General features: G+C 34.0%; 1 protein-coding gene across 2 annotated transcripts in view; it reads left to right on the top strand.

The window, feature by feature from the left end:
• PIK3C2G (phosphatidylinositol-4-phosphate 3-kinase catalytic subunit type 2 gamma) overlaps positions 1-26899 on the top strand; it is a 328570-nt gene that overhangs the window by 5138 nt on the left and 296533 nt on the right. For both annotated transcript variants that reach the window (XM_060305870.2, XM_030841385.3), the window contains exons 2-4: positions 260-342; positions 3917-4074; positions 9114-9228. In XM_060305870.2, coding sequence (XP_060161853.1) covers positions 260-342; positions 3917-4074; positions 9114-9228 — 356 coding nt within the window. The remainder of the gene's footprint in view (positions 1-259; positions 343-3916; positions 4075-9113; positions 9229-26899) is intronic.

Here is a 26899-nt window from a genome sequence, read left to right as displayed (position 1 = left end):
CGTGCCCCGGTTCGGGAAGATCCCACATGTCGCGGAGCGGCTGGGCCCGTGAGCCATGGCCGCTGAGCCTGCGCGTCTGGAGCCTGTGCTCCGCAATGGAAGAGGCCACAACAGTGAGAGGCCCGCACACCGTAAAATAAATAAATAAATAAATAAAATTAAAAACATAATGGCTTTCTAAAACAAAAGAAAAATTTTAGAATTGTATTAATCTTTTCTCCACACCAAACTATTTTAATTTAACAGTTTTTATTTTAAGCTGACAGGTTGTTCCATTCAGCTGGTTGAAGTACCTCAGGGCAGTAATAGAAGTCTGGCCTCCTTTTGCAAGAAAGTAAAAAAGTAAGTGTTGCTATTCCATTAAACTTAGAAATTTCTGTACCTGCATAAATTTGTCTATTTTAACATCACTGAGCTGATTAATCTTGCATATAAAATGTTAAAGCTCTATAATTTTTTAACATAGTTAACAGTATAAATTTATGACAAATTAGTTCATTAATCAACTTCTGGTATTGCTTTTGTTGTTTATAGTCAAATAAATTTCTCCCCTGAAAATGTGGCTACAGACGAATGTTTTATAATTTCAGTCTTCTCCTTGCTGTTTGTTGATAGCTTAGTTTGCAGTGAATTAATTTCTCATTTAATGGCACATAAGTGACTGACTTATTTGGCTCTGTCCCAAATTAGCATAGATTTATCCTTCTTACCTGGGATATACTATTTAGAATGATGAGAGTACCTTCTGCTCAATAACTCAATCTTACCCTGAATGGGCTGCCAGAATGTTGAACAAGTGCATGGGTGTTTGTCCACTGAAAAACAAATTTGATCACAAGGGGATCCCAGATCCCCTTTTTGCTAATCTAAAAAAAGAACTTATAAAGGTACATGCCTCTTTTTTAAAGACCAATCTCTCATTATCAATTAAAATTTATATAATGCCATCTCTTCTATTGCTAAGATACCTGAAAATTTTGAAAAATTAATGCACTTACATTTTAGTTATCTTGATTTTTATCCTTTTTTGGCTGTTGAAAATATAATAAATATACATATAAATAAACATTAGCTTATTTATCAGTTATAGCAGCGGCCTGCTAAAGAATCATTTGGGATTAAAGATTTGAATCATTTATTTAATCACTACTTTAAAAGGCTACCTGAATGCCTAATAACTAGTCAATGCATGACAAATATTCAAATGAAGAAAAAGCAAACAAAAAAGCAAAGTCAAGTTAAAAAACTTGTCACCATATTGGAAGAACCGAAAGGCACACATACAAAATACAAAACAAAGCAGTTCAAACCCGTGAACCTATATTCAATCTTTAATTAATTTCTTGCTCCAGTTCACAGAAGAATATTTTAAATGGCACTTTGGATTCCTAATTAGGATCTTTACAGATATCAATATTGATTTTGTCAGTAATGAGCTACCCACTGTAACAACCTGACAAGCATTGCCAGGAACTTGACACCTTAAATCTAAGATGTGATAATTTCTACCCTAAGCGTAAGAAATAGCTCTCTCAATATCACAAGGTAATACTTGGTATAGCTCCATCAAAATACATTTATTATTAGTCTCTCCCATCACTTTTTTTTCCCAAGAGAATGTAATATTCTTTGATGAAATCTTGTGAATGAAATAGTGACATGAAAATATTTTATGTAATGGTTTGTCAGTAGCTCATGGTACATTTTGAAATTCTTAAATGGAATTTTTTTCCAATGGTTTCTTTCAAAGTAACGATGAGTACTAAAAAAGACAACCAAACAATAATAAACTTTAAAGTAGTAAAAAGAAGGTTATATTTACACATTTTTTTGGTTTTCTATAATTTTTGTTGACAAATACTCATATAAAGATAATTAAATTTATATATGCATAATTATTTTGTACACAAACACACTATTCACTCAATAGCAAATATTTTTGAGGACCTAATATGTGCTAGGTGCTATCCAAAGCTCTTAATTCAAAAGAAGACAGAACTGAATTTGAAAGCCAAGTTTCTTAAGAGGGTCTCCAAAATTTCTGGAAAGCCATACAGAATGGATTTATATGCCCAATTTCATCAGTGTTTTTTTTCTAACATTTAAATAACCTTACCTAATTCCCGCCATACACCCTTAAAGAGGCTCTCTAATTTGTGGGATTTGGTTTCTTGCTGTGACATACTTTTAAGGCACGTCTCTCAAGAAATATGTCATATTTTTATTAAAAATACAATAAAATGTCATAGCACACGAAAAAAGTTTTTGGCCCACAGTAGATGCTCAGCGAAGGTTTAGGAAAGAATGAGTCATGAATTTACATTTTAAATTTAATCCTCCAAAATGGCAGAAGGTTAAATCATGTATGTATACATTGAGTAGTACCTTATCATATGGTTGAATGCTAGATCATAAAGCTCCTCAATTCAGAACTGGAGTCCAAACCTTTGTTGTAGGGTATAACAAAGAAGAGTGGCCCATACCTTTATCCTAAGCAGTGGTTCTTGAACTGCAGTTCTGGAGCAGCAGTAGTATTGGCTTATCTGGAAAACCACTAAAAATTGGGGGCGGCGGGGGAATCCTCCACATATCTACTGAATCAAAAACTGGGAATGGAACCCAGAAAAAAAGGTGATTTTGATACATGCCAGACCCATTGGATGCATACACACTTTTCCATTTGTGAGGTCCCTCAAGGAGGGGATGTTTTGGTACAGTTTAAGGGCATAGAGATAGAGCTACTTCAATGGGACTACACTACTTTAATGCTGCAAAAATAGTTAGAATAAATGCCAAGGATGTAACATATATGATACATTACATAGAATGCATACACAGAATGCATAATTTTTCATTCAGGAAGAGCACTACAAAGTTTAGAGGTCTGCAAAATTAACAAAAACAGAAAAAAACCTAGGACTTCATCATCAAAAGCATTTTAAATATCTAGTTACAAATAATTTTATGCTAAATTCTACATGTGGGCATAAAATATGGCTCTACAGGGATTCAGCTGTAATAATATAATGATAATTATGATACATTACATGGATATATTGCTTTACATTCTACAAAAGTCTTTTATATGCCTTTTCTCTCATAAACCTTTAAAGTAGATATAAATATCCTCATTTGTGCAAACAAAGAAACTGGTCATGTAACTTGCCTCTGACCATAAAACTACTGAATAAAAGGAGGAGATATGGGGATATATGTATATGTATAGCTGATTCACTTTGTTATAAAGCAGAAACTAACACACCATTGTAAAGTAATTATATGCCCATAAAGATATTAAAAAAATTTTTTTAAGTTAAAAAAGAGTCAGTATTCAAACTCAAGGCTTCTGACTCCAAGGATAAACTATTTTCCAGTTCTCTGACTTCCTGACACAGTAAGTAATTGTTCAGAATGTACAAATGACTTCTGGGCTCAATTATTTACGTAAAAGCCAAATATTTGTGTAAAACCCCAAATTTAAAGAAAATGGGCTGCCAAGAATGGTATTTACCAATTTGACACAAACAAGAGAATTTATTCATCAATAAATGAATAAATAATAAATGAGTGACTTCTGGCTTGACAAAGGCATGAGCCAAAACGAAGGGGAGGAGTTGATGCTTCAAAAGGCAATGTCAGTGAAGCAAGCAATCACTGTTCAGAGTGAATTTTCATGTTTTATAAGTGACAATGTATTCTTAATTGCTTCATATGAGGTGCCCCAGGGAAAACATAAAGACCAGAACTTTATAGTTGCTTTTGGTTTAATTGTAATCTTTACCAATCTAGCCTAGCTAACAGCACTATACCACAAATCAGCTGCTGGTTATTTTCATATTTCAAATCTTCTATAGCAAGCCCTGCATGAAGTTTCTTAAAATCTTGTCCTAAGTATTCTTTCACATATATTTTTCAGAATAAGAGAAACATATCATGCAGCTGACATTAATTCCAATTCGGGGAAGATCTGGAGCACGACTACAGCATTTCCATACAAGTTCTTTTCTAATACTAAGGTTAATATAAATATTTTTACTGAGGACTCAACACAACAACTTCATTTTATGCCATATGGTAAGCAATCTTGCAAATAAGTATAAAAATCTACATAAAGCTGGTATAGCTGCCTTGAGTCCACAGACTGAAGTCATTAAAAGAAGCAGTATTAGCTAGTATTTTGCCCTGAAGTGAAGTAAGAGGAAAACAGCTGGAAATCTTTTAACATTTGTTTGGCTATTGTTTTTTAGAACTCTCTTCATAGCTCACCCCAGGACACCTTATTTTCCTGCTATGAAATAGCAAGTATAGCAAGTTTTTAGCATATTAAAAATAAAAGCTAAATTTCAAAAAGATTCTAGATAAAGACTATATGTAAGTGAAAATGGTTGTTACAAGCCTCTGTCTCCACAGTGGGAACTAAGCCCTGTACAGCCCAGCATAGTTAGCAGCTCTACTGAATCAGAGTCTCTGGATGGATCCCAGGTATCTGTATTTTATCAAACTCACCAGATGATTCTCATTTCTCTAAAGTTTTAGAATCTCTTTAAAGTTGTTTAATATTTATTTCACTGTTACCATCAACCATTTTGCAAAATAATATTAGTTCTTCACACATTAGTTGCTACCAAGTTTCTGCGTATCAACTGTTGTTTCTTGACAAATAATGGTCCAATAAATTTTTTTCATTATTATCATTATCACTGTATTTTGCTTCATTTTCTTTCTTACTCTAGCCAAGGCTCCGACTTAGTACAGATGACTGCAAACCTAACAATATTATGTAGGAATATTAGTTAGGACCATCTGGTTTGAAACTAACAGAAACCAACTCCTGCTGATGTAAGCAGAAAAAATAATTTAAAGATTACAGGGATTTCTTATAGAATTTAAGAGTAGGAATTCAGCAAAGATTTGGGAATAAAACACTGATGTACAGGCAGTCCAAAATTCCTGTATGTCTCTCACCTCATCTCCTCTCTGTGTAATTGCTTCTTATGTTGCTCTTGCTTTCTGCTGACTCATTTCCCTTACTTTTCTGCAACACATGGAAAGCTAAGCTCTCAAGCTTAAATGCTATTTGGCCAGAGATCTAAAGGAAGTTCAACCTCCCTATTGGATCTGTTACCAAACTCAGGTTTGGCTGCTTGCTGCTCAAAAACCAATAATCAAGAGGCAAACGTCAACAGAAAGGAAAGGTGTTTTAATCAGAAAAGCCAGCAATCTGGGGAGAAGGTAGACTCATGTCCCAAGACCAACTCCAAAGATTCTGCTCAGCCATGACAGTTCTTAAAGGGAAAAAAAGGGGAGGAAGAATCTCAGTGAATCGTAGAGGCAGGAGATTGGGTTATGCATTGTTCTCCATTCTGCGAAGGCAGGCTGACTCTCTCTTCAGATTTTATCTTGCCTTTGTGATATGCCTGCAGGATTGCTAAGGAGGCCATTGTGGGTAGAGAACTAGTCATTCTTTAACTACTTAATTCTTTATCTTACTTCTTTTTATCTAGGAAAAGAATCAACAGATTAGGTTCTTTCAAGGTTAGAGGGGAATAGAAATGGGCAAACAGGAAAGGGGCAGAAGAGCTGCTTTCAGATCCACTTTCAAATTTCTAAAACCAGAGTTCTGATTGCACAGCCAAGATCAATAGTGCTGTACCTTGATCCAATCAGAATGGCATCTGGGTTATGTTGACTTACATTGCTGGAGAAGAGGAAATAATTATGAACTAAGGAGACCACTCCGATTCTTCCAATTTATAATATTTAGTTTCTAATATTAGATTTGCCAAAACAGAGGCCATTTTTGACTTTTATAAGAAGTTTCAGTAAAGTGATTAGGTCATTGTGTTTAGTGTTAGAGATGTACAGTGGTAAAGAGGATGACTGTGGCCTCAAAGGTAGTAAAAGGGTCTATAAGAAGAAGGGGGAGGAAGGGAGGATTAGAGGGGAAGGAGGAAAAAGCAGAGGAGGGGAGAGGACACATTTATGAAAATATACAGAGTAGCATATGCTGCTATTAGGAGGAAACTTGTCTTCTGCCCATTTAAATTTGAAGAGGGGTTAGGCTGTGACACAACTGACAATAGAGAAATTAACAGGATAAAAGACAAGGTTTCCTTATATATGCATGCAGGGGTTACTCAGAAATGAGTAACCTGCTGAAATCCAGAGGTAAAGGTTTACATAAAAAGTTAATGTGAAAGTGTGTGTGAGGAGGTGGGTGTTTAGAGCTTCAGTAAGGAAATACATGTATATCTTTTTATGCTAATGGATGGGCAGTTGGTCTCCTTCCCAGAAGTTGCAGGAAACTCTCAGAAGAAAGTTGATAGCACCTGTATTAGGGAGTCTTGGCTATAGTCAGATAAGAAAAGTGAAGATAAGTTTTCAAATGTTTTCACTTTAAAATAATCTTTATGCCAAAACTGTGATCCCTTCACCACTTTATATGAGTGTTTTACTAGTAATATAGATGTGCTCTAGAGAACAAAAGTCTCAAAAGCATTTCAAGAATGACCAATAAGTTGCTAGAAACTTAAGGAATAATGAAATCTAGATAAGCAAAGAGGAGGAGACAGTGAGAGGTTTTCATCCGAAGAGAATTCTGTTTCTCCCAGAGTGAGAAAATAGAATCCTTCTGGAGGAGCAGGTGTTTTGAACAAGGACTTCTCTGTTCTACAGTCGTCAGCTATCACTTCAATGAAGATGATTGCCCTGTCCTTTTTTCCAATTCCAAAGTTACTCTAGAACCCGTGTCTTTACTTTCAACTACCTTCTAGATTTAGATGACACATAGTTCGAACAGTATTAGGAAGCTGTTTGTGACCTGCAAGGTGGTGGAAGTAGAAGTCAGTTTGCAAGATTAAAGAGTAATTGAGAATTATTTGCAGAAGTTATCTACACTTTAAAGAAATTTGGCAGTAATGAGGAGGTAAAAATAAATAAAATAAATAAATAAATAAGATACTATCTTAAGGGGATAGAATGGAAGAAGAGATTTTACTGGAATATTAAATAGAAACAAAACATCCTAAAGAAAAGACAAAAGCATCTTTAGAGTGGAGGATATTAAATATATAAAAGAGAGAGGCTTTAAATTGCTGGAACTGGAAACCAGTGATGGAAGGATCACATGTGAAGAAGTAAGATGCAGTAAAAAGCAGTGATACTTATGTATGTATGTGATACTTATGTATCACAATATCAATAAGTATGTGATACTTATGTGTAAAGGGATAGAGAAGGATGCATAAAAAAACTAGATTTAAGGTGTAGAGTAGCATAATTAAAGAATCTCAAATGGGCCTTAATCTTTTCAGTATGGTAGGCAATATGGTCAACAGATTGAGAAGGATTGTATGAAGTTGGAGACTAGGAGAAACTAGAAAAAGGGTTACATTAGCTGTCAAATTGAAGATACAGGTATAAAGTCTACTTAAAAGAAGCCATAGTTCTTGTTGGCTTACAATATGGATGAGAAGTTTAACTCACAGACACTTAATGTTTGGGTTCAAGGAGAAAAATGATAATTTCAGATTTAGACATGCTGAATTTGAAGCAATAATGAGACAACCAAAAGGTAACATGAAGCAAATAGTAGGAGATATCACACCAAAGCACAGGAGAGGAGTAATAGCTAGAAACTGGATTATGGAGTCTTTCATGTAATCTGCAAAGACGACTATAGTGAAATAATGAATGCATGCATGCCCCAAACAGCATAGGGGACACAGTCCTGGAAACAGAAAAGTCAAATGAATTAAAATAAACTGGTGTCTTTAGAGATATTTTCCTGCCATCTTATATTGGCAATGCTCTCCCCTTGTCAAAGCCTTTATAGTCATGATTTTGCCTGTGGCCATATTTTCTTCTAGCTTCAATTCATATTATTTCAGTTAATATTCCCAAGCAGTAGCATGTCTAATATACTCTCTTCTGTGTCAGGACATTTCCACAATCTCTAATTCCCATGATGATCTTTACCATTTGTTTCTCCAACTGTTTTATTGATAACAACTTGATCTACCATAAAACCTACACTTTTAAATAGGACATTATAATACTCTTCCGTTTTTTTCTTCATGGCAAGTCCAACAATATCACTTGCACTACTTTTTATGAGGCTGTCTGTGTCAAAAACCTTTCCCAAACAAAAAGGTGTGGCAGTAAAATAAGTCACAGCAAATTAAACACATAATTGCCAACAAAACGCAACTCAAATAAATGCAAATGAGTGTTTGCAGTATGCTGTTCAAATCCTCATTAAGGATCATCAGTACAATCTGTTGCACTAACTTTCATTCAAGATCACGTTGAAAGCATGGAGATATAGATAGATAGATAAATAGATAATATATATATAACAGATAATTTCCATTATCATATATGATAATAAATGAATCCCATACTATTTATCATTTACAATTAGAAAAATATTTCACAGACAAATATAATCGTAACAAGTCAGCATGGTTCTGGCCACTATTAAATGGCAAATGCATGTAAGAGTTCGGTAGGGAGATACTATGGAATGTGAATATGAGAAAGCAAAGAACTTTACCCTATAATATGCTGACTCTTTGAGTCCCAGAGAAGGTGGAGAAAGAGAGTACATGTTCTTCAAGGTTATTATGACGTTGTCCAAGACAGAACCTGGGGTGATTCCTATACAGGAAAGGAAAAGTGATGAGTTGTGAAAACGTGGAATTATTAAGAGCACAGGCTTTAGAAGATGACAGATTTAGATTCCTGGCTTGCCACTTAGCACTCACTGTGTAATCTCTTTAGCACTTCCCAAATCCCTAAGGGTAATCACAGTAGAATATTTTTTATGCAGAGCTACAATTACCAAAGATTTTAGAATGAGGAATGAAATACTTAGCTCTGTTCGGTTATTTGAAGACAGATTGATCAAAGAAAATGCAAAGAATATTTTTTTTTAAATATCCATATCTAACCAGACTAATAAATGAGATGCACCTCATTTTAACTCCTCTTGATGGAGCTAGAAAGTTATAATAGTTCATAAAGCATGTATCACTTTTTGTGCTCAAAATCTTTCTCCCAGCCAATATATAATATGCTCTTATTAACATTTTATTATTCAATTTTGTTTTTAGCTAATTATCTTGTCAAAGACCTAATAGCAGAAATTCTACATTTTTGTACAAATGACCAGTTATCACCCCAAAATTATCTTCTAAGTATATGTGGCTATGAAGAATTTTTACAAAAGTAAGTATCTTATTAAGGTAAATTTGGATCATTGTTACAATCTATATTGAGCAGCACTTTCTTTTCTTTTAAACAGACTTTGTACAAACACTATACTCTTATGATCAATTTTCCTTCCTTTAAGGTGAATTTAAAATATTATGTTATATTGACAGTCTTATTCTTGGTTTTCATCTGTATTTTGTGTATTTATGGCAACACGTATTTAAGTAACCCATAACTAGGGTGACCAACCATCTCAGTTTGCCCAGGACTGAAGCAGCTCCCAGGACGTGGGACTTTCAGTTTTGAAATCAAGAAAATCCTGGGCAACCCCAGTTACCTTATTTGTAACGAAGCTTAGTAGGACTGACAATTTAAAAAATAAATTCTTTTGTAATAAGTAGTTTTTTTGACTTGGAATAATATTAGCATGTTGATTAAACACTGATTTTTCAAAATCACAGAGGGTTTGAGTATTATATTTACAACATTTTCATAGAAGTCTAAGTTTTAAAACACTGTCTTCAATTCTTTATTCAGGCAGCTCATTAAAACAATTAGAAAAGTTTGTTCTCATATATATCAACTGCAAATATTTATTTGATAGAAAACTTACTTAGTGTACCACAATAACTCTTGTCCCAAAATTCCTTAAAGACCAACTTTGAAAATATAATACAACTTTAAGAAAGGAAATATTTCTCTCCTGCTATTGCATATTTCTCTCCTGGTATTTACATTTCCTCTTTGTGTTTCTACAAGCACCTAAAGATTGACAACAGTCTTATGAAAGTAAAAATGTATTTCTTTTGAGACATCCATTGTTACTGTCATTGTTATTCCACTATGAATGTGCTTGAAAATATCTTGTCGGTAATTTTCTTTTATTGTGTAATGTTAACTATGAGTGACATTTAAGACTGATTTTCTCCTTTTTGTGTTCCCAGTTACAACAAAATCATTTCACTCTTTTTTTTCTTGTTAGTATAAACATAATAGATTTCTGAAATGTTTTCACACTCATTTATTTTTATTAAAATTTATGTGGGTTTATTAAGTTAGGAAAGTTGCCAAGTATTAGTGTACATTAATTACAGTCAGTTATTATCTAATGGAAATTGAAGGATATGTACATAACCGGAATTTGCTTACTTTTTAAGAGTAATAGTTTATCAGTATTGATACATATGAATAAGCAGAATATTCATTACTATTCTTTCTAATATCAAAAGGAATATATATTTCATTCAGTTTTTTTTCATTTATTTCTATGTAATTTGTCTTAAAAATATGTCCTTAAAGACTTGGATAATCTGTTCATATTTTTCTGTAGAGGGAACACGGGTAACATGTAATAAGTTAATAATGCAATAAGTAATAATTTAAACTCTAACAGTTACAGTACTACACTTCATCTGAAGTACCCAACTAACTTTGATTGCAATGATAATAATAATAACAGTTGTCACTTATTAAGTGCTAATTATTTCCTAGTCTCAAATTGGGTAAACACCTAAGTCTTACAATATATCAATGATACAGACACTATAATAACCCATTTTACAGATGGGCAACCTGAGGCTTTGTTCAAGGTGACACAACTAGGAAGCTGGTAGGGTCAAGCCTGAACTCAAACCCAGGTTTGGCTGCCTGCATAACCTTGGCTCTTAACTATAAAACAATACTAAAAATCCCATGAGCAGGATTCAGAAAATAGCAAATGGTTCTTCATGCTGGAGCATGGGGTGGAAATTATACACAGTTGTGCAGGGATTATAACAGTCCAATTCAACACCTACTAAGCGCACACGTGTGCAAGGGATTTGGTTTATCACTGAGAATACAAAGACGATTTAGATATAATCCTTGCCTTTTTCCTTGGCTAAGGAATTCATAAAGCCATGTCATCAGTTATTACAATGCCCTATTGTGAGTGCAGTATTAGTTTTATTATACACCAACTACCTGTAGATCAAAGAGAGATGGATTAACAGCAAGAATAAGGAAATGGTGCAAAGGAAAGTCAATGACCAATATGCATTTAAACTGTAAATACTGAGGAAAGAAATAAGTACTTAATAGCTTAAATGTTAATAGCTTTAGAACATATAAAATGTGCATAAATTAAAAAATAATAATTATCAAGATAAAAAAAAGGCTAAGAACGTGAATAGCAATTCAGTGGACAAGAAATTACTTAAAGAGTTTAACGACAAACATGCAGTTAAAACAATGAGATGCCATCTTTGCCTATCAAATTGTTAAAATATTTATTATGATGAAATTCAGTGGGAAAATGGACAAAATCCAAACAGCTGCTAGGAATTTAAACTGATATAGCATTCTCTAAAGGGAATTTTGTCAAAAATGTGTCAGAAGTCTATAGAAATGTGTCGAAAACATATATGTGTTTCAGCAATTCTGCTTCTACAAATATTTCTAAGCAACAATCATAATTATACAAAAAGACTTAAATACAAAATTCTACATTCACCATAGCATAATTTCTAATACAAAGAAAAAAACTAACTCTCCAATAGTACTCAAAAATAGTGGTAAAACTGTGAACATAATTCATTATAATATGCCATAGAATTTATAAATTAATAAAAATACAATATCATATATCTTGATATGAAAGCATGTATCATTGTTTTTAAGGGTGACAAGATATATTTTCAAACCACATTTTAATATATTAATATTTGTTAAAATAAGTATATTACTATTTGGAAAAGAAATAGAAATCCTATACACTAAAATGTTCGAGTAGCCACTCCTTGAAAAAGAACTACAATACAAAAAAAAAAAAAAAAAAAAAAGAACTACAATACAGATAATATTCATTCATTTCTTTTTTTACTTACAAAATGTCTACAATAAACATGTCTTTTTTTGCTATCAAGAGATTAAGGAAATAAATTATTTTGGAGGATGGGAGAAGCATTTAAGTGATCATATGAACAGTAATGTATGCTTAAAAAGAGTTAAAAATTCGAGTTAGGAGAACATAACTGAACATATGAAAGGTGACAGAGCTTGAGCTAAAGTAGCAGCAGTGGGGCTAAACAGGAACTATTAAATCCCTGGAGTATTATTAAAACAGTGGAATTAATGGAACTTGGCAACTAAATATGTGATGTCAACTGAAATAAAAAAGTGCAACGTGAAAGCTGTGCATTACAATGTTTACGGGGGACTTGGTGAGGACTATAGCCTCTCAGCTATCGCTGAGGAACTGCTTTGAAGAGTTACAGTGGAGACACCAGCTTATATGTGATTTTGGAGAAGGGGTACATGCAATCAAACACATCTCAGTAGAAGGTTACTGCTAGTCAGGAGGCACAGATATCCTAGTTAATGATTTGCGTGCATTCCTAAGTATGGAAAGATGCAAGAAACTGGAATCATAAACTTTTCTCCTGAAAATATCTAACTATCTGAAAGCAAGCTCTGCCAGTTTTTCCAGAGCACAGAATGCCTCATTTCTGATCTCTGCCCTGAACTCCTAGCACGGCGTGGAGGTCAGCAACTGCAGTGGCTAATGACTCAATCCTTGTAGAGCCATATGGTGAGCAACATTCTTTAGTTGACAGTGGGATTGCCTGGAGGGAGTAGAAGATGATGACTAGTTTTGCTGTGAGTTCAGTAATGATGATAGTTAACAGAGAAATGGAAGTTTGAGGTTATAAAATAATTAATCAAGTCTGAAACACATTGAGTATGTGAGTGCCAAGGGTCATCTGTTATTGAGAAAATAGCCCAGATTTTAGGAAATCTGGTGTGGGTTAAGGAACTGTTAGCTCTAAGAAGGAATGGAAGTCTTAGAGACAGATGCAGTCTCGTAGGGAAAATGACAAAAGAAAGGATCCTGAGAACATTAACATATAAAAGACGGAAGGAGGAGGAGGAACAGAAAAAGGAAATTGGAAAAAAACAATTTAAGTTGCAGGACACCTTGGAAAACGTGCCTTTCACAAGAAGGGAAGAGAAAGTTTCAAGTACTAAGTAAATAGTATCAAATACTGAAAATAAATCATATGAGGATTGAAAAATCATCATTAAATATGGCAATTACAAAATGAGTTGGTGATTCAAATAAGAACAAGTTTACTAAAACGGAGGAGAAAACAGCAAGATTGCAATGAGCTAAGGAGAATGGAAGGTGCTAAACAGAAACACATAAGCAGACTACTCTCTCAGAAGTAATGTGTAGTGATAAAAGCCTGGAGAAAAAAGCCTGGGCTTTAGATGCTGAGGAGAATCAGTCTGGAGATTTGGGGAATGTGGATAAGAGAGATTTGAAAATATTCATAAGCTGAAGGGAAAGAACCAATGGAGAGGGAAGTATTGAAGGTAGAGAATATACAATGGTGAGGAGTTGAGAGAAGATGGGATCAAAAAGACAGATGAAGAGGTTAGCAGTGCCCTGAAGGAGGAACTTTCCTTCCCTGAAAGATCAGCAGGAGTTCAAACAAATATAATTTTTTTTAATCTTAACGACCAGAAAGATAACGAGGCATTTGGAAAACTGGATCTCTGATAAAAGCAGGAATGCTTAAGCAAGTTGCATAGAAATGAAAATAATATTATAACAATAAAAACAATAAGAAAATTGATTTTACTTATTAAAAGCCTCTTATGGGCTAGAATTTTCTTTTTTTTTTTCTTTTTTTTTTTGTGCGGTCCGCGGGCCTCTCACTGTTGCGGCCTCTCCCGTTGCGGAGCACAGGCTCCGGACGCGCAGGCTCAGCGGCCATGGCTCACGGGCCCAGCCGCTCCGCGGCATGTGGGATCTTCCTGGACCGGGGCACGAACCCACGTCCCCTACATCGTCAGGCCGACTCTCAACCACTGCGCCACCAGGGAAGCCCTGGGCTAGAATTTTCACATGTAATACCACCCATTCTCATAAAAGAAAGGCATAATTATTCCCATTTTGCATATGGGAAAACTGAGGCTAAAAAGAAATTAAATGACTTGCTAAAGGTCATAAAATTGGAAGCAGCAAAGTCAGGATGGCACAGGTTTATCTGACTCTGAAGCCCAAAGTCTTTCCACTCTATTACAAAGCCTCCTTTCATGATAAAGGGCCACTTGAAAACAAAAATTACAGGATAACGCTTCATTAAGAATAATGACCATATATTGTGCAATAAACACAACATATATTGAGCTTATAGTTCAACATACAGCGTTTAGGTCAAACTCAAGGAAAAGACACATAACTTACAGAACACTCATTTTCTGACGTGTATAAAATTTTTTAAAACTTTTAATCAGGAAGTGTTTAGAAATGCTTTGACTAAAATAATGTTAAATCATAATCACAGAAGATGGACTTTCTGTCATTTCCAAATTTCTGATTAGGTAAAAACTGATTTTCTTTTTGGTATCTTGAGACTGTTTAAGCAAATGAAGAATATGAAAACAAATCCTTCCCACTATTTGTAACACTACTCTCTAACACCGTTGATTTGGCAAAATGAGTTAACCTCCTTTAACTTCAAATTCTTTTCCTCTTAAAAACTGCATTTTTAATATATTTTTCTACTGTAAAAATAAGCTGTAGGATTATATTTTAGTAATCTTTAATTACAAGTGTAAAATTTTATTAAGCCTCTACTAGTCCTTTCATTATATACGGATTGCTATGAGCTCCTGTGAATCATAGTTCTAAATCAATTAAAAATATTATATGGTTGTTAAAATATAATAAACTAAAAAATGGATAAGTATTCCCCCTCCAAAAAAAAAAACCCCACTATTACTGTTGTAGAATGATGTAGAAAGATTTTTCATTTTAAACTCCCCTTATGTTATCAGAACTATGTTCCTTAACCTGTTTTATGAAGATAGTGATAAGTTATATTTAGTTTCTACTTTTGCAGTTTCTCAACTACTTTGGATTAGATAAGGGCAAATCCTTAAAATTTAAACTCCTTGGTTTCTTCCAGAAGGTGTATCAGTCTGTTAAAATAGTCACAAAAAAAGTAACTACTTGCACTAACCAAGTTTTGAGGAAGTAGCTAAAACCTTTCATCATCAAAATTAAATGTCAATGGTCAGGATACTTTTTCACTACTTTGCTAGCAGTAGTTTTGTGATTCTCTATTTTTTAATTTCCTCCTTAAGTCATATTTTGCTATTTTATTGAATTCATCTGTCTTAACCAGGGTTAGTCAAGTAGTAAATAAAATCCTGGAAAGGGGGGGAATGTAAATAAACAGGAGGATAGACAGACACAAATTACACATAAATCTGTATTTATATTGATATGTTAAAACTGTTCTCAAACTTTAATTTGTTTATGAATCACCTGAGGATCTTGTTAAAAAACAGATTCTGACACTTGGTCTGGGATGGGGAGGAGACTGCATTTCTAACAGACTTCTGGGTGATGCTCATGCTCATGGTCCATGGTTCACATTTCAAGTAGCAAGATATTAGAGACCAGGGATATCAGTGACCTAAGAATTTTGACTCAATGAAAAAAAAATTTACACATTTTTTTAAAACCAGTACCTTGCACAAATATTGAATTTAATCAACGAAATAAGATGTTATACTTCGTAGCATATTTAAAAATTAAGAAAGATAACTTTCCTAGCAAGCCAAAATTCCTCTTTTTAAAGGTCAACTGTATTATTTTTACAGCTCATTAAATACTCATTTTAATCTAGTATGACAAACTCTTTCTGTCAATTAAAATATTCCATTCTCACTCTGCCTCTTGCTCTGGCACTCCCTCTCCCGGTTAAACGCTTTTATAAATCTAGTAACTCACTCTAATAACACATCTCCATAACTCTTCTCTAAATGAGAAAGTTCCTGACCTCTTATACCTGGATATCATGCTAGTCTTATTAGGTACTTCAATTACCATAAAAAAGAGTTTCATTAAGTATCAGTCTTCTCCTCAAAAACTGCTTTACAAACAGGGTTTTTATATTATAAGCAAAGAGTAAATGAAAGCATTAGAACTTTATCAGTTTCATCACTGGCTGTTGGCAGCTTAAAACAAAGTTGTGAGCAATATGAAGCACGGATACCGAATCAGGAAATCAGAATAAATTAAACTGAGAAATAATAAAAAATATTAGCATCTTCCATTACATTCCTGGTTTTAGACCCCAAGTTAACTACCACGGTCGTAGTGTCCTTGGTAATCCCATTTCCCCAGTTCTTATGACCTTATTGAGTAGACAGACCCCCTCAGGCTTATGCAGTGGCAGACCTGAGGATAGAGACTATAACTTCCTGTCTTTTCCATGAGATGCAGCACAGATATAAAGACCTAGGGACAGAAAGACTGTTTCCTAGAGTGTTCCTGTGTCTGCTTTCTTTCCAGAGAGTAAGAGTAGTTGTACCTTCTCCTAGACTCATATATTTATAATATATGAAGTATAATGCTACTTCATAATTTTATCCTTTATTATCTAAGAGCCTGATATTTTCTACGAGTGCAGGTTTTTCTGTTTCTTACTCCTAATCTATGTGATTTGAGTAATTTCTTTTCTCAAAAATCTTGCTATAAGTCTTACTTTCTAATTCAACTTAAAAACAATTTTCCTTACCAGCTTCTGTACTGCAGAATAAATAAAATGTACTGTACCTAAAAGCTATAGTTGAATAAATCATGACTGCATTGTCAATAGTAAGCCGCATAAGGAGAAAGTAAATAATTCTTCTTGAAAATTCTGCTTGGGCCTATTGCTTACAGTTATGGCCACGTTTTACATCCTTGACTTAAACAAGACAAAAGAAAACTTTTATTATTTAATTGACTCTTGTCAAGTACTAAAAAATGTAAAAGAAAAGAAAAAGAAAACCTATGGTAATTAAAAATCTTACTTTGAAACTGTCATATATATTCTTAAATCTAAATTAAGAAACAGTATCTACCTCTTGATTCACCACCAGCATTGATTAGTCTGATCTGGTTTTCTACTCTGGAGTCCCTTTTCTCTTTCCTGACCTCTCCTAGGAGAGAAAATGTTGAATTTCTTTGACTAGAGTAAGAAAATCCTCTTCAAAAATTAAATCTAATCAGAATTTTTTAATAATCTTAAGAAAACTTCTAGGTTAAAAAATGTTTTAGCTAATCTCATTCCAATTAGTATTAATTTATTCTTTAAACACTAGATTATAAATTGGAATTGCCTTTTATTCAAAGTAAAAGTCAGACTATTAAGTACCAGTGAGGAAAAGGCTAGGTAATATTTTATAAAGTTTAAGGTAATAGATTATACTCATTAGCAGTAAAAACTCAGTTACAGGGCTTCCCTGGTGGCGCAGTGGTTGAGAGTCCGCCTGCCGATGAAGGGGACACGGGTTCGTGCCCGGTCCGGGAGGATCCCACATGCCACGGAGCAGCTGGGAACTGTGAGCCATGGCCACTGAGCCTGAGCGTCCGGAGCCTGTGCTCCGCAATGGGAGAGGCCACAACAGTGAGAGGCCCGCTTACCGAAAAAAAAAAAAAACTCAGTTACATATATTCCTGGGGTGGTGTGGAATGAGTCTTTTTATTCTCAATGAAATTAAGGATTTCATTTAGCAAACTGGAACAAATTGATTAGTTTCAGCACATTCAGAACAGCTAAGAATTACAATATTATAATCTAATCTGTTATAACTTTTTAGATTTACTTTGAGCAAATAAATAGATTAAGGTGTGTTTCTCTTTTACATAACTTTGCTTTCTTCTTATAAAAATCACAGAACCATGTCAGAGTATAGGAAGGAATATCATCACTTTGAGAGCTCTCACACACAATAATGAAAACATGTTCTGTTAATAAATCATTCATTAAGAGTATCTTGAGTTACTTCAGTTTAGTTTTGGATCTCCTTCAAAGTATTCTTCCTAACACTTTAAAATTAACTTTGGTTGCTATCTTTAATAAATAGTTAACTAAAAATTAATAATAGTAATATATACAAACTTGCATTTGGTTCTAGCCAGTAACTGTACTAGAACAAATGTCCTAGTATGTGAATACTCTATACATATCTTCATTTGAAAGCAATTCCCCAAAGAGCTTACACTAAATAAAGATGTTTATTATTGAAAGAAACATGTAAAAATTATAGCGTATTTCAGCTCCATGCTTTTTTTAAAGCTTTATGATTGTGCAAGCATCATTAACCAACAGACTTGATGAAAACAGTCACAAAGCTATTGCATGATTTTTTCATGAAGACAAGGCAAATCAGAACAAAATGCAGGTATATAATTTAATTTTATTATACCTAAAACTGTAATAGCCAACATGCATCTATCAAGTTATTTTTGCTTACTCAAGTCTTGTTTACTTCTAAAAGCTAAGAATTATTAATCCCCCTAATTTTGAATTAATTGAGGTTTAAATAGCCTAGTGCTCTATTTATCTTAAACAAGGTAAAGAAATTATTAGCTAAGAATACCTGAATTACATAATATTTCAAATTAGCCAATATCACTTTAATAAGGCTTACATATGCTATTTTAATCTTAGTTCTTGAATATTTTGTATTAGGAAAATCCACAGAATGTTTCTTCTCTGGACATTTGTGTGAAAAATGAAACTTGAAATGGAATAAAATCCATATTTTTGATCTCCTAAGTTGGTGACTATATTACAAATTTTACATAAAATAACTCAAAAAAAACTTCCTGGAGCTCAGTATATATTTTTGCAAAAGATACAAAGTTCCAGTTTCACTGCTGTGTTTCTTTCTTATTGACCCTCTTTTTTTTTTTTTTTTTTTGGTGCCTGTGTTGGGTCTTCATTGCTGCGTGTGGTCTTTCTCTAGTTGCAGCGAGCAGGGGCTACTCATCATTGCGGTCAACGGGCTGCTCATTGTGGTGGCTTCTCTTGTTTTGGAGCACAGGCTCTAGGCACACGGGCTTCAGTAGTTGTAGCACACAGGCTCAGTAGTTGTGGCTCATGGTCTTAGTTGCTCCGTGGCATGTGGGATCTTCCCGGACCAGGAATCAAACCCTTGTCCCCATTAAGCAAGTGGATTCTTAAACACTGCGCCACCGGGGAAGTCCTGACCCTCTGTCTTAATTAACTTCATTTATATAGACTGTTGTTACTTTTCTTTTTTCTTTTTTTTTTGGCTGCGTTAGGTCTTTGTTGCTGCACACGGGCTTTCTCTAGTTGTGGCGAGTGGGGGCTACTCTTTGTTGCGGTGCGTGGCTTCTAATTGCAGTGGCTTCTCTTGTTGCAGAGCTTGGGCTCTAGGTGCCGGGCTTCAGTAGTTGTAGCTCACGGGCTCTAAAGCACAGGCTCAGTAGTTGTGGCGCATGGGCTTAGCTGCTCCGCAGCATGTGAGATCTTCCTGGACCAGGGCTCAATCCGTGTTCCCTGCACTGGCAGGCGGATTCTTAACCACTGCGCGACCAGGGAAGCCCTACTTTTCTTTTATGCATACATAGCTTAATAGAGGAGGCACTGTAAAATTGGAAGTTGTTATAAAACTTTTCCTCTAGATTAAAAAAAAATCCCTTGCAATATGTTCAATTTCATTTTATTTTTGAATTTAAAAAAGTATGTATACTATATACATAAAGGAATACAGCCATATTCAAGTGAAGAAGCACTAGGGATAGTTGCCTTTTTACAGGCTGGAGGGAATTTAAAAAAATGGGGCAAGATCTTTTACGTCCAGTTTTCCCTTGAGTAGTTGCTGTTGGTATCCATTTATGCTCCATCGAAGGCCTCTGTTCAAAACCATGACCCTCCTCAACTAACCACCCCATGGCTGTGAGCTATAGTTTTAGAATTTCCCCTATGCTTGTCTCTCCAAGTCATGAAGTTTAACTTTCTTACTCAAGGTTCCCCTGAAAGCAAAATAACTATAAATGAGAGGAGCACTGGTTGAGGAAAACAACATATCGCTGATATTTATCTATGCTGAGCCAGCAATAAATACCACTTTAAGCATAAAATCCAGGGCATTTCCACTAGTTACAAAGCTCACTGGAACTAAAGATATGGTAGATATCAATATAACATCATAGAAATTTTTAAGTGGCAAATACCAAAGGAATGTGTGGGTGTGCATGTGTGTGTGTTCATGTGTGTGTACATAAATAAGTACCTGAAAAGTACTCTGTGGAGTACTATTGTATTATTAATATTTTAATGTCTTATCGTACTCAGCTTACATTTCTTAGTCAACCAAAGTATTAAAAGTCAGCTTAATTACTGAGTTTTCTTAAAGAAACATTTAATAGCTGTCAGCAATCCTGACTCTCAATATTTGTAAGATAAAATTAAAATACTTTTTTCTACCTATGACTGTAATATTTCACAAAACATCTCTGTGACTACTTCCTATACATCAGAATGGAGAAAATTTAGATCTAGTGATCCTATAAAATAAGAATATGTATTCATCCTGATGAAAGAGTAATGTTGATAAATGTGAGTTTTCAAGGAGTTCTTAGGCTGAATCAGTATTCATAGGTTGGACATTATTTAGGATGTCTTTTTTGCCTGTAGGACAAATTTAAAGTATCTGCACGTGGCTTTTTGGTGTTAATATTATTAATCTCTTAATATATACATATTTCCATGTATAAACTGCTCATGTGATAAACTTTAAAATAATATGAGCTACTTATGAATAGGAAATAGGAGTAATTATGTACAAGGATTCAGCCTTTTGATGTTCATCTTAAATGACAGTTATATTCAGAAAACAGTTCCTAAGATAGCAACAAGCACATAGCTGGAATCAAATATTTGTTGAGAGAATAAATAAATGGATGTGCAGAATTTTTATTTACGAGTATATATGAAGAAAAAACTAAACTTTTGATTGTATCATAGAGATTGAGTTGAAGTTTTTTACATTATTATTAAATAAAACTACTAAGCACCCATATTTGAAATGTTACCAGATTGAGAAAAACACCTGGTTTGTATAATCTGAGATAGAAAATACCAATGTTCACATTATAAGCATAGTAATACCTACTGCGGCCAGTTCTCTTAGTGCTCAAACTCTGCCACATTACCCACCTTAGCAGCAATATTTTTAATATTTTTCAATTCTCCTTCTCTTGATGTGGTAGTCTTTCTTCCCATATTTTTCCAATACCTAGAGTCCTTGAACAGAAATTTAATTTTCCTTATCCCATTTACTAACTAAATTCTACCTACCACCTTTCTTTCTATTCTTTAATGCTTTATTTTCTTTTTCTCTCTTCTCTTTCATTTTCTGTAGATCAACATTGTCTAATAGAAATATAATGTGGGCCACATAACTGAGTTTTCTACTAGCCACATTAAAAAAATAAATAAAAAGAAACAGGTGGAAATAAATTTCAGTGTAATTTTTCTGTTTCTTTTGGCCATGACATCTGGCCTGCGGGATCTTAGTTCCCAGACCAGGGATTGAACCTGCACCCTTGCCAGTGAAAGCACTGAGTCCTAACCACTGGACCGACAGGGAATTCCCTAATGTAATATTTTATTTAGCTCAATATACCAAACACATTATCATTTAACCATGTAATCAGAATTAAAAACATATTGAGATGTTTTCTATTCCTTTTTTATGCTAAGTCTTCAAAATTCAGTGTGTATTTTATGCTTACAGCACATCTTAATTCAGATAGCCACATTGCAAGTGCTCAGTAGCCAAAAGTGTCTAAGAGTTACAATATTGAATAGTGTAGCCCTTGATCATCAAAGACAAATTAATCAAAATGGTGGTCTTGCCAAACAGAGTTATGGTAAAGTGGTGAACAGTAGTTTCCAGCTCTTAGAAAGTGTGAGGGTTATTGAAGGATCTGTAGTCCTTTCAATAACATCAGAGACTTAATCTTAAGGGACATGGCACAGTAATAGTTTTTGTTATTGCTAACACACACAAAAAGGACTGTTTAGTATTTTAAACATGATATCCCAAAAAAAGATGTACCAAGTACAAATTCTTCTGCAATATGACATAATTCTGTAACATGAATTAGTTTATTCAGAGTAGTCACCTTCATACTGGTAAATTTTTCTGGCATATGAATGTTTTGCTCCACCAAGTAACAGTGGCTGAATGCAAAGTACACATGAAGCTGCTGAGGGCGACAGTAGTATACCAGTGACCAGTGACCATTCACCCAACATGCATTTTTTTTCTCAACTTGGTCTCAGGCGCTGTCTTGAAAATGTTTACTGAAGAATTCTCCACAATTTTTGTACATTTTGCCCTCATCTCTATATTCAGCAGCATCAAAAACCTTTCTTATATCCTCTTCCACCAAGCTAAAGACATTTTTAAAAACCAGGTCTGTTATTTACTATAGTATGTCTTTAAATTTTTGAAATTAGATGTGTCTTTTTGTACTAAGGGGTGTGTGTGTGTGTGTGTGTGTGTGTGTGTGTGTGTGCGCACAAGCGCACACACTCTGCTTAGAGACCTGTATTGATTTGAGTGGTCTCTTCCAGCCCTATTTTCCCATGAGATCTTTTATTTTTAGTCCACAATTTGCAGAACACCTCAATCCCCCCTTTTACAAGAAGAAACACGTGCATCACATTATAACAGGAATGCTAGAATCTATAAGTAAACTTCAAGTACGCTATATTTACTCCAAATATTTATGTTCTAATCTCTGGTCTTATTTGGTTGAACCCAATGTCCTTACTTGAAAAATGAGAGAGTTAGACCAGAAAAGCCCTTCCTTTCCAGTTTTTGAGCTCTCTCGTCATGCAAAATTATTCCCATAATTAAAACGATAATTATATATCTTCAGAACTGGATTAATACATTAGACTGAAAATGCAAATACACCCACCAGCCCACCAAAATTCTCATGAAATGACAGGAAAAATATTAATAAAAAACCTTCTGGTAAAACAAGAAAGAGTGATAGCACACAAAGGAAAAAATGACTGCAAACGGATTGTAGAGATCCCAGGTAAATGTCAAAAGATATTTAAAATAGAAGGGACTTGGGACATCTGTCTGACAGCTTTGTAAAAAAATAGACAATTTCCTAAGGAATCATGAATTTCAAAATTAGCTCAAGAAGTATAAATATGAAATACAACAAAGAGCAGTGGGGAGCAGAAAATGAAGTTTTAGGCAAATTGCACCAAACTTTGAGGGAATGGATAATTCTCAATTATATGAACTGTTCCAGGACTGAGAAAAAGGTGTATGCAGTTTACAAGGCTAGTTTAATTGTAATGCCTAAAACAAAGATTAAACACAAAACATTAAGATTATAGGCCAATCTAAATTTTTCTATGTAGAAAAAAGAAACTTTAAAAATTGCAAATTAAATCTACCAGTAGATGCATCTACCCAAGAATGTAAAGATAATTATACTTATACATTGGAAAAATCTACTGATTTTTAATTAATATATTAACATATTCAAGGAAAAAAATGATCTTCTCAATATGATGTATCCAGTAGATGCAGAAAACTCATTAAATAAAATCTGAAGCTTATTCATAATTTAAAAAAATCATTAACAAAACAGACAATAAAAGTATGTACCAGGGACACAGTAAATATCGTATTTGTTCATCATTCTATGCATTCTCTATAAAGTCAAGAAAAAGAGAAGGATGTCTATTTTCATTACTACTATTGAACAGTGTGCCAAGCATCCTAGATATCACATTAGGATAAGAAAGTTAAAGGAAGCAAAAATATTGGAAAGAAATAAAGTTGTCCAGAAACAGATATTTATGAAAATTGTTCATGTGATAAATATAGTAAGTCAGAGATGAAAAGATGTCCTCATTAATTAGGGATGTTCGGGCAAATTGTTATTATGTTGAAAAAATGTCTAAAATTGGAGCTGTATATCCCTCTTTACTCAACAAATGCATTCCAGACAGATCATTAAAAACTACTACTGCTGAATTAAGTGTGGAAGAAACAACTTCAAGAGATTAGAATAATCATAGGAATCTAAACCAATTCTCCATTCAGGTTGTTCCTCAACTTCAAGTATATGTTCCTCATTAAAGAAGCTGGAGCTGGAAATTAAAGATAATTACTTATAGGTTTGGTTTATGACAGAAAGGCACAAAACTGTAATCAACAGACCCTTCATCCTATATCAACAGCTTTCTTTATTCTAGCAACAAAACTTTGCTTATTGACAGGCTATTTAACTATTTTTAGTTTAAAAGTAAAGTATATTAAGATATGTCTTTTTTATAATTCTCATACCTAATAACTTTTTGGATCAACTGATCTACTACTTTTCTCGATTTCATCAGGTAAATTATAAAAGAATCTGGAAAAAATTTGAAATGATTTCTACTTGGGCAATTGTAGCATAATGAAAGAGAACCGAATTAAAGTCATATTAAGCTCTAAGATTTATTTGAGAGTGTGATATAAATAATGATTGAGGTTGCAACGGAAAAGATTTAAGATATGTTTTACTAGAAAAAAATTAGGTAACCAGTAGAAGATTAAAATTAATTATGTCTCCTAAGCCTGTAAAGATAGAGAAAAAAGAGACTCAGGACTCAAATAATACCAAAAAATGAAGGAAAAAAATTTAAAAACAAATATGGTTAATACAACCTATAATAACATAGCAGATGGTATTGCTATGAATGGAGTACTTTAAATTTTCTGATTAGGAAGCAAAGTCTCAGAAAATAAGTTAAAAGAAGTTTATCTAAGGTTAGAGACACAGCTAAAATAAAATTGATCTCATTTTAACATAAATGTATGTGGTTGGCCATTTATGTTAGCCTATTAAAAAAAGTGCAATAAACTCTTGGTAACTTATTTTGGAAAAAGGGAAATAATTTTTAAACCTTTTTGTTTTGCACAATTTAGTACAATTCAAATGTTTTCTCTTAGACTATATTCCTATAATGTAACTTAAAACAAAAAAAGAAAATTTATAGAGGAAATATTCCTTCCAAAGTTACCCAAAATCTGATAATTACCCAGACCCTACCCCTGCCACACACCCACAAATACAGAGTGAGGCAAAGATAAGGGAAGAACTAGGACCTACTTTTAGAAGGGAGTTGAATTGACAGATTTAGCAAATAAAAATATAGAATGTTCAGTTAAATTTGAATTTCAAAAATTCCAATTTTTCTTAGTATAAGTATGGATCGAATATTATACAAAATGTATTTATACTAAAAATTTTTATTCATTGTTATCTGAAATTCATATCTATTGGACATCTATTTTATCTGGTAAGCCTACTAAGGGACATACATACAGGTGGGTAAAATAAGGTAGTTCAGGAAAGCAGTAGCCATATCTGAGGTTGAATTCACTGTACTGGGGTCAAGTCCAGACTTCAACACATTGAAGAAAAGGAAGCTTTGAGAGCAAAGTGGGTCACTGCTCTTCAAGTGGTTCCCAGAATAGGAAGAGGAAAACAGAATTCTAAGTGTGGAAAGAAGAATTAGGGTTGGGGGAAATGAAACGAGAGGAACCTGAGTATACGTGACAGAATATGAGAATGGCCCTTGGAGGAAGGCAGGAATCAATGATTCCAGAAACTCAGGGAATACACTGGCCATGTCTTATGTCTGGACTCACAGTAGAAATAACTCAAGGAACAATATAAGAGCCCTAAGATAGCAATGGAACAGGAATCTAGTTTAGACTAATGGGAGGAATGGGAATAGAAGGGGGAACACATGCTGTGAACACTAACACTCACCAAAATGGATAGGTGTTGGATTTTCTTAAAATAGCAGTTGTCAAAATAACATTTACAGAGAATATAGTAGATATCAACAGAGTAATGCTCTATCTGTCGGACATTGTTAGAAATAGGTGGTCCCAAACATCTAATGGGTTTTCCAGATAAATGAATACATCACCTGAAGGGCCCCAAATTTTTAATGAGTGTTTTTTTTCTCCTGAAATCTTTCATGTATTTAACATAATTCTACATTATGTTATGTGCTACATTAACATAATTCATCCTTTTTAATGACTAAGTCACTATAAATATCAAAATTTAAATCTATAAAGGAGATCATATAATAAAAGCCTTTCATTTAAAAGAAGTGGAATCAGATTGTATTCCAAACACTGTGGTGAATCAGTAATTCATTCTGCTCATCATTTAATTTGTGATTAGGAAATATTTACAGAGAGAGGAAGGAAGGGAGGGAGGGAGGGAGGGAGAGGGAAAATATAATTACACCATTAGAAATTTCTGAAATGTGTAAGGATATTTTTTGTTTAATCTGCTTGTCAAACCTTTGACGTAGACATTAATATCCCAACTCTAAAAAGGAAAATACTGAGTTTCAGACAGTTTAATTGGTCTAAGGTCACAAAGCTAGTAAATCTGTCTCTAAAGCCAATGAGATTTCTACCACATGGCTCTGCTTCCTTAATACAGTGGTCCCCACAAACACTTTGTGACATCACTTAGACCTCCCAGAAGCATGTTGTCCTCAGCTTTGCGATGGCTGGGTGAAAGTAACTTCGAATATGTTAAGTATTCTTTATTATGTCTATTCTAAATGTGTCTAGTCATCTTCTAACGTAATGCATTTGAAAATACGTATAATATCTTGTCATTTAAAACAATATGAGGAAGGATCTCCCTGGTGGTCCAGTGGGTAGGACTCCGAACTCCCAATGCAGGGGCCCGGGGTTTGATCCCTGGTCAGGAAACTAGATCCCGCATGCATGCCACAACTAAGAGTCCACATGCTGCAACTAAGAAGTCACATGC

Source organism: Globicephala melas, chromosome 10 (assembly GCF_963455315.2).
Source record: "Globicephala melas chromosome 10, mGloMel1.2, whole genome shotgun sequence".
Lineage (NCBI taxonomy): Eukaryota > Metazoa > Chordata > Mammalia > Artiodactyla > Delphinidae > Globicephala > Globicephala melas.
Note: the sequence above shows the minus strand (reverse complement) of the source record. Positions and strands in the feature narration are given on the sequence as shown.